This window comes from Columba livia, chromosome 16, assembly GCF_036013475.1.
Source record: "Columba livia isolate bColLiv1 breed racing homer chromosome 16, bColLiv1.pat.W.v2, whole genome shotgun sequence".
Classification (NCBI taxonomy): domain Eukaryota; kingdom Metazoa; phylum Chordata; class Aves; order Columbiformes; family Columbidae; genus Columba; species Columba livia.
Genome location: NC_088617.1, coordinates 1,692,702 through 1,705,678, shown reverse-complemented (window position 1 = coordinate 1,705,678; position 12,977 = coordinate 1,692,702). Strand labels below are relative to the sequence as shown.

Genomic DNA, 12,977 nt, shown 5'->3' with positions numbered 1-12,977 from the left:
TAAAATCATGTTCTTGGTCAGGTAACTACCATGGCTGTTGTTTACATACATTGCCTAAAGTTACCTAATTAAGCACACCTCAGAAAATCAGGAAAGCTGATCAGTTTTCAGATAAAACAGTCCCGCAGCATCCTTGTTAAACCACCGGCAGTGACAGCTGATGGCAGGGGGGTTGCTCGGGTCGGTGTTCTTTACCTTGTTACTGTATGTCGTGATGGGGTGATGCATTATGGCAAAAGGAGCTGCACTTGATGTAGAAAAACAGTTTGGATTGCCAGACTGCCGATGCAGAGGCTTCCACGGCCGTGCATCTCTTCACCACCCCACGCGGAGGGTCATGGAAAACAAGAGGGGGAAGAGGGATGTAAATCACGTGTCGCTGTGTTCACACCTGCTTGCGACAACTCACACTTCACCAGGTCCCACTGCAGTGGTTTCGGGTCCTGGGCTTGGACCTGCTGTTGTCCCTTGCACTGCTGCGTTTTTGGGGCAGTGCATGTAAACGTGTTTATGCGATATGGTTAGATCTGCTGTTTCTCCTGCTGTGTGTACTCCTGTAACCCTCCCTTTCCTTTCCACCCTGCAGGACTTCTCACATATTTCGTCTGAGTTTCAAAACAGTGTTGGACCCCGTTCGCCTGGTGCATCAAACCCCGCAGGAAGCACCGAGTGGGACAGCGACTACCCCAGCAGAGAGTGTGGGATTAACCACTGCAGGCCAGTAGACAAAATAGCACATGGCTCATGCACTTGCCATTATCCCAACTATGACAGTGTCCAACAGCTGAGAATCTGTACAGCAAGTTGGTAGGCTAATTATGGTCAATGAATTTCAAGGTTTCCTCTTCTCTGTCGGGCCACTGAAATGATGCTATAGAAGCAAGTGGCTTAAAAATCACAGGTAAATTCTTCCCTGGGCAAGGAGAGGTTTCATTTTATTGTCTTTCCATCCCACTAGTGATGGACGAGTTTGGCGTGTTTCCTTGTAGAGTGGGACGGGGCAGTGTCCCCAGCAGAGTGTCAGGAGGTTTGAGGGTGGCCATGGCCACAGGCAGTGTCGTCCTGTTCCTGAAGTGATTGCCCTTATCGCTGAGGCCACAACCTCCCATAGTTGTCTCTAGCAGCGGGTCCCTTATTGGTCCTGGGGTTTAACCACCAAAGGGTACAAAGCCTCATCCTCCCAGGAGCCGCACAGGGTTCCGGTCTTCGGCACAGATCATACGCTCTACAAGCTCCAGCATGAATGTGCCAGAATGAAGGTCTGCTCAAACTCCACAGTAAATAAAAACATCAGGATAGTCTCGAAGCTGAGGAACAGCAAGGGTGCGAGAGCTGTTTCCAGCCTCTGCCTTATCCACTGCTCTTGGCTCAGCAATAGTAATTTGGAGACTGCTGTTGTGCTCTGTAAAACAGGTAGATGGTTTGCTAGGAGAGCAGGTAGAGAAGGAGGCTCGGTAGCTTCCGAGCATTGTTTGATTTGCTTGAAGTACTGGAACATAGTGCTTTCACTGGAAATAATAGCAAGCTCCTGGCCTTTTCAGTGCACAGCCCTCATCCGTGCCAGCAGTGCACTTACAATTGCTGGGCTGGGCACAGACTGTACAGACGTTTCTTTCTTTCAGGGAAATAAATAACTTGCTGAGCCATTAGAATATCATCTGCCCGCCTGAGGGGGCTCAGCTATGCGGATTGTTCTGGGCTCTGCCCAAGAACTTCATGTGGTCCTTCCTCGAGTCTCTGCAGACAGCCCGAAAAAAGGAACCTGTTTGGAAATTGATGATAGAAGTCAGTTTAGATGCTGTGGGCAAAACACTAAAGCCACTTGGAGGGTTATGGCTTATGGACCCAATTTCCAGAGGTGCTGAGCAGCTCCCGCAAAAGTGAGCGCCCGAAAATAAGCATTTCTGCTTAGAGGATCAGCAGGGAAAATGCTTCATTCCCTCTGCAAATCCCACTGCAGAAGACTTGGGGCACTCCAGAAATGGGTGAAGTGCTCCAGTAGTAGCCAGGATCGAGTTCTGTGTTGCTAAAACAAGCTCTTTAACATCTGTCTGGAGTGTGTGTTGTAAGCAGAGGGCCCATGCAATTCATGATCAAAGCTCATGCATTTCATGACTTTGTCACAGCAGAAATATCAAATTTCATGGGTTTATCACAGCTTCCTGGAAAAAGAAATCATTCTAAAAGCAGACAGATTATGCAGACACGTCCAGATAATTAGTAGAGTAGGTTATAGCAATGAACTCCCATGGATATGGATCAGTACTGCAGAGGGCTTAGTGCACCCAAAAAACATTGCGGTCTGTGTTAAGGAAGGAGCCCATTCCGGTGCCCAGAGACACAGGAGCTGCTGGCAGCCCCGCTCCCCGCCCTGCCTTCTGCTCACTTTATTCTAAAGGTCGGTATCAGCAGTGCCACCTCTGCTCCTGGTATTCACTGCTACGCTCTGCCTCGTAGCATCCACATACATTTGCAGGACTGCAGCCCTACTGTTTCTCAAGGTTACACTTGTTTCCAGCAAAGAGACATTTGGATCATCCTCCTGTCCGTACTGCTTTCTCCCCTGTGCTTAGTGCAAAGCAGGGAGAAAGGGAAGGCAGGTCTTCTTGGGTTCCATTCACCAGTGCAGTTTTTGGTGTAATCGGGAAGTCTCTGATTCATGTAATTACCCATTTCAACCTCGAAACTGCATTCGGCTTAATTGTGATTATAGCAGCGCTCTGAGGAGCAAAATCAGCAACTGGCTGGAAAGAAAAAGGATTATTTTCTGTGGCTCATGTGTAGAGTCCCCAGTTCCTGAAGGTGAGGACGGTACCAACCTCCCAGCACACAGGCAGCCCTGTCTTGCTCTCCGGGTTGCGATTGTTATTTCATGCCTGACCTTGATACTTGTTTAGCTTCCAACGTGTTGGCACTGGGTGAGCTAGAGTAAAACCTTCCAGCCCTGCATTTCCCTTTGTGTTTGTCATCCAGACAACTTCTGAACAACTAACAAGGTTGTCTCTCTCTGTCCCTCAGCATATCAGCGCTAGTTAAAATGCCATTAAATGACACTTCTTCCCTTACACCCCTCAAATTCTGTGAGCAGACACCCCTTAGTTCATAAATCAACCATTTTAGAGAAGGTTGTGTTTCTTAGCCCATCCTCTCCCCATTCTTAATGATTTTGTGCCTACTGACTTCCATCCAATTTTCCTGGTCCTTTCTGGGCTACTGTCCTATGTCGCTACCAAAGGCACGGGCAGCATTTCTCAGTTCCCTCTTCATATGTGACTATCACTTCCCATGAGCGTTTGCAGCATATAGTTTTATCTCTTTTTACCATCATATCACAAGCCACTTACACAGTCCCCTGTCTCCCTCACCTGACAGCCTTATTCTTGCACTTGCTATTTCCCAGGGAACACCCGTGTTGTGCAGTGACTCTCTCCAAGGGAACAGCTCGCCTCTATCAAGGTGCAGCTCGGTTTACAATCACTTGCAAGTCTTTCTTAATTCCTCAAAGCACCTCACTTGTTTTCTCTGCCCTGTCTTCTGATTACAACTCTTCCCATACCGAAGCTGTTGTCAGGGTTTAATTTACATTAGCCCCCTAGCATTTAGGTATTTTGGTGATAACGCTGAACTAGATTCATCTTTCTTTATTCTTCCTCTCATTTGCAAGGCACAGATTAGGTTCTTTTTGGGTGCCATCATTCAGCAAGTTTTCTCCTCTCTCCCCACTCTCCTTTGGGCTAAAAGATGGGATGCTCTCTGTTACACCTTGTCCAGACGCACAAAACTGTACAGCCACTTCATCCGGACACTTACAACCTTGCCAATTCCTGCTAATGATGAAACAATCCACTCCAAATAGGGGAATTTCCCAAATCAGAAACTAAATGAGCAAACACTGCAAAAAGGCGAGGATAAACCATCACAAAGGCACTGAGTTTGGATTCAATTATTTATGGCAATACTTTGTAATGAACTGGGAAATGTTCTGTGGCATATTTTGTAAAATTAATGAAGTTTAGTACTCGAATACCATACTGCTGCTCACTGGCATTAAATCTTCACTGAGTGCAATAGGGAAGACTCTGCATTTTAAATGCAGATTATAAAATGTGGAGATTAACAGAGTGCAGACTCTCTGTGCTCTATCAGAAGACGGCTCTATCAACAACAGCATTGCCATGCTCTCCGCCATTTCCCTATTATTCCACTCCTAAGCACACACACACCGGAATCTCCCAAAGCCTTATAATGTTTTAAACCACCTTTTAGGGCCAAGGTGTCTTTATGGAGCCAACAATGTTTCCATGAGGTCTGTGTAGGTGATAAAACCTATTAAAATGCCTGGATTTCAGAGCAAAACCCACACAGGACATCAGCCAGGGGAGAGGGACTTCAGCCACTCCTCTCCCTACCATATCCTGAGAAAAAAGGTGTGTGGGCTGCCCCATAGGACACTGCTGATGGCGAATTAAAAGCGTGAGCCTGGGGTGGAGACGGAGCGGTGGTACCTGCCTGCACACCCATCCGCACGTGGGACATCTCGGTGGTGAGAGCTGCCTTCCCTCTCCAGGACACACCTGATTGCTTGAAATCAAAGTCATTGCTTCAATAACATGATCAGTTCAAGATCTGGTGGGCCAGTTTTTCTAGTTGTGCTTATTTTGGGAGAGTTGGAAGGAGGCATCAAGCAGGTGATGTTTCCTGCTCCCATGCTCTTCAGCCATCAGACTTCTGTAAATCCTTCTGGACACCCACAAGAATCTTCAGGCATAGAATCATAGAATCATTTAGGTTGGAAAAGACCTTTAAGATCATTGAGTCCAACCATTAACCTGACACTGCCAAGTCCACCACTAACCCATGTCCCTAAGAACCTCATCTGCATGTTTTTCAAACCCCTCCAGGGATGGTGACTCCACCACTGCCCTGGGCAGCCTGTTCCAATTCTTCACAACCCTTTCTGTGAAGAATTTTTTCCTAATATTCAATCTAAACCTTCTTTGGTGCAACTTTAGGCCATTTTGTCTTGTCGTGTCACATAATATAACTGATACTTTTGGAGGTGATATGGGTATAGGAAGTTCTGCTAGGGTGTAAGATGAACAGATGACAATAAGCCCATCAACCATATTTTTGAGACCACCTACTCCTTATGCGCTGTCAGAATGACACGTTATACAAAAGCAAGAGTATGTTTCCTACATCTCCGTGGCTTAGCTTGAGGACAGAGTGTGGTGAAGAAAGGGGCCGGTGGCAGAGGGGCTGGTTCCCGGCACAGCACGATGGTGGAGCTGGTACCAGCCTCACACCCACGTGCTCTGCAGGGTAAACCAGAGCTGACCCTTCCCACAGCCCCAGCAAGGGAAAAACTTAAGCTGCGGGAAGGAACTGATGTCTTAGCCCTTATTGCCGAAAGTCAGGAGGAACTGAAAATCCTCCAGGTCCCTTGGTGGACTCACCATCCCTGGAGTGTTTAAAAGGCTAAATAGATGAGGTTTTTAGGGACATGGTTTAGTGCTAGAGCTGGGTTAGGTTACGGTTGGACTCGCTGATCCTGAGGGTCTCTTCCAACTGAAATGATTCTATGATTCAATGTTGTGTTTTGCAGAAGTGCCATAAAACCCACGGGGTGGCTAAAAACAGGTGCACGGCCAGGGGTGCAGATACTGATTTCAACTCCCCCAGGTGACTTCCCGGCTGTTTCCCTGCCTGTCTCACCTTCCGCCTCTCGTTTCTCCTACAGCATGCTGCCAAGGGACAAGGCACTCTACCTCACCTAAAACCCACCATCTCTTTTCGAGGAGGTTCAGACAAAGGACACTTGAGAGGGTCGATCTCGCAGACTACCCGGGGAGGCACCGAGCAAGTCGTACGGACGAGAGAGCTGCCACTGCACCTCGTCGCTGGCTTCGTTTCCAGGCTCTAAGAGCAGCTTTTCTTTTATTACTTTCGAACTCTACTTTCCGTGGAAGCCCAAAAACCTCATAAAACGTGAAGAACAAAAAGAAACAAAACAAAACAGTTAAAAAAATATAAATAAACGCAAAACCAACAAAAAAACTAAACTAAGGTTAAGGACACCGTTTTCCTGCTTGCCATCAGCTTAGCTACAGACTGTTTTCCTAGTGAACTGCTTTTAGACGCAGCATAGACCCAGGTCTGGTGTCCTGCAGCATTAGGCCAGCTCAGTAGGAGGATGCACTCTTTTGACTTGCTAACAGCACTAAACTTTGTGCAAGAAAATGTGAAGTTTGTGTGAATATTGTACATGCAAAGGCCTTAGATGTCTGGCAAACAAACAAAAAATACAAAAAATAAATACAAACTATTGCTAGGTAGGTGGGGGGAGAGAGCAGAAGGCAAAATACGAGAGGACAAATGTGAAAAGGCTCATGAAAATATAATTTGTTGGATAGTTGTAAGTAGTTTACTAAGTGTTTTAGAGCTGTGCTAAAGACATCTTTAAGATTTTTTTGTGAAAAGAATTAGTAGTTTACTTTATAGTAAAAGCATTTTATATTAATTGTAGCACATTTTTTAGTTATACATAGAAGGGAGATGTGTATAAAAAAAAAAGCCTGCCAAACTTGTTTCTATTATTTGTACAGCAAGAAATGGACAATTTATATCCATGTTGTATGGCATTATTATATTTTTTCTGCCATATGTCCATCTATTTAAAAATTGCTGACAATGAGTTTTGTCTATTTATGAAAAATTAGAGAGCATAATTACAGTTTCTCATAAGGTGCATTTTGTTTGTTTTGGGTTTTGTTATTTTATATTTCGTTTGGGGGTGCTGCTTCCGCAGCACCTGGCACATTCGGTTCACAATGCTTATCTTACCTTTCTTTATAATAAAACGTATGAAAAGTGGAGCTGAACCCATCTCTCCTTATTCTGGGGGCGCACCCTGGAGGTGTCCTGGCCAGTGAGGTCCTTGTCCTTGTCCACAGCTACAATCCTATTTGTCCCCACTGCTACCTGTGTGTGATGAATGTGGCCTTAACATTTATGCTTATGGAGAGCTGATGGATAAAACTATAAGTTTGGGGCTTTTCTATGCTGGTTTATGGCCATGAACTTCCCCTTCTATCTCTGTAATCTTGAGCCATTTGAAAATAAAACATGGAGCATTTTGAATCTTCCCGAGGAGCAGAGTGAGCAATGACATCTCAGCCCAGCTTGGCTGGCTTGTGGTGAGCAGATAATCACTCTGCAATATCAGAGTCAGGAGATTTCTTCCAAATATGCAATTAAAATAGAGGGGGAAAAATAGAGCACTGAGATGAAAACTTACCTTGAGCTCTCGCAGCAAGAAGATCGGAGTTAGTCCAGGGAGAGTTTCTGAAATGTTAATTTTGTGTGTGTGTGTGTAGCAGGTAAGTGGTGTTGGGACTGAAATCCCAGGGAAGCCGTTCCCAGCGCTGGAAGGAGATCTGGCAGAGGTCTTCACTGGAAGCACCACGTTACACCAGGTCCCTGTGCTTTGCCTCTTCGGAAGGAAGGTGTCGATCCAGGACACCCCGCAGCCCCGGGAGCTGCGCCCCAGCAGGCACCCCCAGCTGCATCATCCTTGTGTCCCTGGGGGGTGGTTTTGAAGCCATTCAAAAGCCTCTGCTGGGCTGAGGTTGGACATGAGGAAAAGGTTCTTCACCCAGAGGTGCTGGACACTGAACAGGCTCCCCAGGGAGGGGTCGTGGCCCCAGCCTGACAGTGTTCAAGAAGAGACTGGACACCGTCCTCAGACACACGGGGTGAGCTGTGGGGTGTCACTGCAGGGACAGCAGTTGGACTCCGTGAGTCTTGTGGGTCCCTTCCAGCTCAGGACATTCTATCATTCTATGCCTTTCTAGCCTGCCCGCCTGTGTTACTGTTGGCTGCCCCTGCTGGGCTGCAGGCAGGTGATGGCAAAGGGCCGGTGGCTGCCATGGGACAGGGCACAATGACCCATCTCCAGCCATGGTGATGCGGGAGCCACCTTGGGGATGCAGGGCAGTTGGCTATTACAAAGCCCAGAGCATTAATGAGAAATTCTGAGATGTACCAGGCCTTTTTAATCCCTGCTAATCTCTAAATGTGCCTGATGGCAGCTGTGCTTAAACAGTATTCCAGCTGTTGGCTAATTGTTGTGGGCCTGGAATTGCTCCAGGGAAGCAACTGGGAGCTCAGCTTCTCATCCACTGTCATGGGGGCTCACGGAACAAGTCCAGTCCCATGAGCAGGTCCAGCCCAGCCCCATGAGCATCACCTTGGGCTGTAGTGTTATAGAAAATGTGGTAGCTGGGTCTCCAGAAGCCATCGATCCCTCCCTTAAACCCCACCTATGTGCCAAACCTCCCTTTAAAACCTTTACATTCCAGGCAGATAACCTGTATCTCCCTCTACAAAGCAAATCACTTGCTTTTGAACATAGGGAAGAATTTATTGCTTTCCTTATGGTGATAATTTCCCCCGTATTTGAAGAAGTATATTGCCCCCACACACACCCCCCAGCTCCTCTCCTTGCAGTGATGAACCACAGTCAGTTTGCTTCCAGTTCTTGTGCTCCACTCTGCAGTGGGAGGTTGGTGTGGCCCGGCCCAAAATCCTCAGTGTCACCTTAGCAGATAACGACACCGTGCAGAGCGCAGGCAAAGTTCTTACTCCAGTACGCAAGGCATGCAAAATCATCATTTTGAAATGATTTTCTGATGGAGATGAGAGGAATAACTATTCTTCGGGATGAAATACTGTGCTGGACAGAAGGGTAATTCAGAGTCAGATTTGAGATCTGTTGTTTTATCACTGTATCCTCAACTCTTCTTGACTTTCAACTGCAATTTGATAAAACATCATAATATGTGGCACAGTAATTGCTCTAGATTTTATTCCTAGTGGGGTTACTTTATTACACTGCAAACGCATTAGAGAGCTTTCTGTCACTCTGCCATTATTATGTGTGGGGACAGAAGGTCAAATAATGCAGAACTTAGGAGGTGGGTATTTTTGCAGGTGATACTGGTGAGCTCGTTTGCAGGTATTTGTGCAGCTGAATGACCTGTTGCTCAGCAGTGCCCAGCCTCTCCATCCCAGCACCTCCATAGCTCCTGCCAAGACACTGCTTTGCTTTTCTGTGTGGTTGTGCTCCCATCATGGCTCCAAGGCAGCAAAAGGCTGGGGACTCACCAGGGAGACTCTGCCCGGGGTTTGGTTTAATTTCCCTAGGCACTGCGTTACCTGTTGCTCCAGGGACAGGAGTTGATGAGCCTTGTGGGTCCCCTCCAGCTCAGGACATTCTATGATGCTATGAAATATCAGAAAAACCCTAAGGCCTGTTGGTCTGTGAGAAATATCCGGGCAGAGTTGGCAATTCCCCCTCTAGATTTCCTTCTGATCACCCACGGTCTGGTTGTATCTCACCATAGTCACACCTGGGGATACAGCTCCCTCCATCCCTGATTCAAACACGCACTTCAGTCCAGTGGGGAACAACGTCCCTCTGCTCTCCATGTAGTGCCGGCAGCAGGAATCTGGTAGCTGAATGTCGAAAGTCATAGGATCATAGAATCACAGGATGGTTTGTGTTGAAGGGACCTTCCCGGCTCCCCCAGTGCCCCCCCTGCCATGAGCAGGGACATCTTCACCAGCTCAGGGTGCTCAGAGCCCCGTCCAGCCTGGCCTGGGATGTCTCCAGGGATGGTTCATCTACCACCTCTCTGGCCAACCTGGGCCAGGCTCTCACCACCCTCAGGGACAACAATTTCTTCCTCATATCTGACATCCTCTCTCCATCCCCTTGAGGCACAGATGTAAAATGCAATCATTTCTGTTTCCTGATTAGGAGCTTGTAACTCCCGCAATAAAGAGGAGGGCTGGAAGAAGTCCCAGGGATTTGGGATTTCTCCAGGAGACAGAATGGCTTGGGGGAAGTTAGCAGAGAAACAGGATAAAGGAATTTCAGAACATATTGAACCTTTTTTCTTTTTTCTGGAACACAGACATTTGCTGGATACCATCTCCGGAAGCACTGCACGGCAAGGAGATTTATTGGCTTGGAGCACAGTTTATACTACATTTTTTCACTAGCAATTTACACAAAATATTTCTGTAGTTATGTCGGGAGTTTTTATAATTAGAGCCTTATTTGACTGCTTCAATTGTGGCTGGTCTTTTGGCAGGGGGCTTGTGTAGTACTACCCTTCAGAGCGCTCGTGCAGGCTCCCATTCACCTGAATGACTGGTGGATAAAGAATAAATAAAGCTCTCAAGCATCCCTCCTGTTTCCCTGCGAACATTCTGGAAATGGCGCATGGAATGGCTCCTTCAGCTTCTAAAATTATCAAAGGAAGAAGGTGGGACAGGACGGACTTTCCACCCTCAAAATGCATCTCCTGGGAGTTTCTCGCATCATGTCGCTCATGGAGCGAGCGTGGCAAAGGACCACGGCGTTGCTGCCCTCTCTAGGGAGAACCAGCCTGCAACGGGAGACTGGATTAACGAGACCCAGAGCAAATTACACTGATGGACCTGGCCGTGGGCAAAATGAGCTCCAGCCCATGAATGGTCCCACTCGCCACCGTTCCCCAGGTGGGAGGAACTGCTTCCCAGGGCTGTCCCCTTCCCCAGCACGGAATGAGGTAGAAAAACCCCCCACATGAAAACTCCCTAAATTCGGGGGGTGTTTCTGCCAAAACACCATGGGCACGCAGGGCCTTTCTCAGTGGTCAGTAATTCACACGGTAACTTTCACAGACCAAAGCCCACATCAGGTTTGGGAGTCTACATAGCAAGAGAAGAAAGAACTAAATGTCTTATTTTGTATAACCGAAAAGCGATCTGACATTATGTTGCAAAATAAACACCTGGTTCCCATCTTACACATTAGAAAATTCTGATTTCTTAACCCCCCTCAGCAATTCAAGGCTCTCAATCGAGAGTCTCATCTTTCTAGGTTTTGTTTTCTTTTTTCCTTTGACCCCTCCATAACACTGAATGCATCAAAGCAAGAAATGCCCCAGAATTGATTTCTTTTCTTTTCTCTACACTGGAATGTCTTGACACTTCACTCTCTTTCCTTTTCAAGCTGCCATTTTCACACACTTGCAGGCATTATTTAAAGCTATGGAGCTGAAAGACTCAAAAATCTGGAGAGAATAAGTCTCCTCTTCCTTATAAACATTTGCCATCCATCCCTTTACATTCTTATTTTTGGCACAGAGGGAGAGAACAAGAGAAACAAGAGAGAGAGAAGGGAGGAACCGGAGACATGAATAATTTCTTCTTTCTCAAAAACTGAAATGAAAAGAAAATGCGAACGCAGAATGAGAAATAAAACTTAATATTTTTTCTTTCATCTAGAAGCTTCCCATGGAAAGCTAAGAAAGCAGCTCGGCTGCGTCCTTCTCGCCACACAAATCGCTTCCCTCGCAGCCCGGGCAGGAAGGCGGAGGACGGCAGAGCCTCCCAGGGAGCGATGGAAACCCTTTGGGGGGTCTCCCATTCTAGGTTTGCATATCCAGGAGCACCCTGGAGCTACAGCCTCTGTAGGATGCTCCAGGTAGGGCAGCCACGCAAATAATCAGTCCAATTCTTTAAGAGTGGGCCGTTTCTTCCATGCTTGGATATTCCCCTTGGGGAAACTGTTGCTTCACAAGAGTGAATTGTGTAATATTGCCTTTTGTAGGTGGAAATAACCGTGTTCTGCTTGACGTCAGACCAGAAAGATGATTTTCTGTAGGATATAACACAGCAGACACTCAACCTACCTGTAAGTTCAGCTCCTACACCCGTCACCAGGCTTAGTAAGAGCAGCCAGCCTTCTGATGTCCCTGCAGAGTTTAGCACAGATAGGAGCAAGTGAAGGTTTTAGCTGGTATGAAGTGTAACCGCAGCACTGGTTTTAGCACGTGTGTTTATGGCACCATCAGGGTTAAAAAGGTCTTGAAGACACTCATGGACATCAGCCCTGTAAATGAAGACTGAAGCAAACGGAGGTATTTGCACATCCATGCTCAGTGCCACACTGCAGGTGGAAGGGACTGCAGGATATGACCAAGCCCTTGTGCTCTCCCAGAACAGCATCCCCCAGCACTGCTCCGGGAGACACAGACCGTCTCTCTGAGCCGAACACAGCATGGGATAACACTTGCAGAGAAGTACATTGGAGCTCTGAGGTCCCTGGAGACTTTGCCTTGTCTTATCAAGACTCAAACATTTGCCCTAGGATAACCTCCAAGTACATCAAGAACAAAATCCCATTCAGCATCACCTGTTTGGGAACTGGATTGACCTTCCCAGGTGCCTCCAGCTCAGAGGTGCAAGGAAACTGTTTGGCTGTGACAAACAAACCTGAGCAAGGGATTTCCTCAAAGCCAGATGATACCGTGCGAGCCTGAACTGCCGGTGCTCAGCTGGCAGTTCCTGGAGAGTCACAGGAGCCTTCTGTTCACGCAGCTTTTCGCTATTCTACCTAATCATAATGTTTGAGGCATGAAATATGCTCTGGGGTTTCAAGCAGCAGTGAGTATAATCTACTGCCAACACGACTTCAAATGCACACAGGGCTCAGTGGGACAGAGCTGGAGGACACGGAGGGCAGGGCAGTCACCCCACCTCCCAGACAGCTTTGGGACACTCAACCCACATGGTCACTGTGTGTTTTATCCCCCTTGTGGTGGGGGAGAGGCAGCATTTCGGAGCCCCGTTACTGGATGTGCAGAGACCTCGGTACACCTGGTATCACAACAGCACAGTTCGCTGTGTGTTTCTCGAGTGTCCTCCTCCCCAAAGCAAAGTTTGTCTCTGTGCTCCTCTTGACCCCCTCCACCCTTGTGGAAGGAGCACTTACAGGTGCCTCGCAAAATCCTTGGGGTTTTCACAGGCACAAGGCCAAAAACATGAGCTGAGCGCATCTCCCAGGCTTTGATCATACGTGACTGTCTGCAACCAGGCTTTGCACAGAAAGGGTTCGGCAGTGCTACTGCTCTGCTCTCCCAGCC

At 47.4% G+C, this 12,977-nt stretch overlaps 1 protein-coding gene across 2 annotated transcripts in view; it reads left to right on the top strand.

Annotated features, from left to right (window-relative positions):
• TOX2 (TOX high mobility group box family member 2) overlaps nucleotides 1-6,292 on the top strand; it is a 137,250-nt gene extending 130,958 nt beyond the window's left edge. For both annotated transcript variants that reach the window (XM_065031840.1, XM_065031842.1), the window contains exons 8-9: nucleotides 587-717; nucleotides 5,741-6,292. In XM_065031840.1, the coding sequence (XP_064887912.1) occupies nucleotides 587-717; nucleotides 5,741-5,777 (168 nt within the window). In that variant the 3' untranslated portion in view covers nucleotides 5,778-6,292. The remainder of the gene's footprint in view (nucleotides 1-586; nucleotides 718-5,740) is intronic.
• The last annotated feature ends 6,685 nt before the right edge of the window (nucleotides 6,293-12,977 follow it).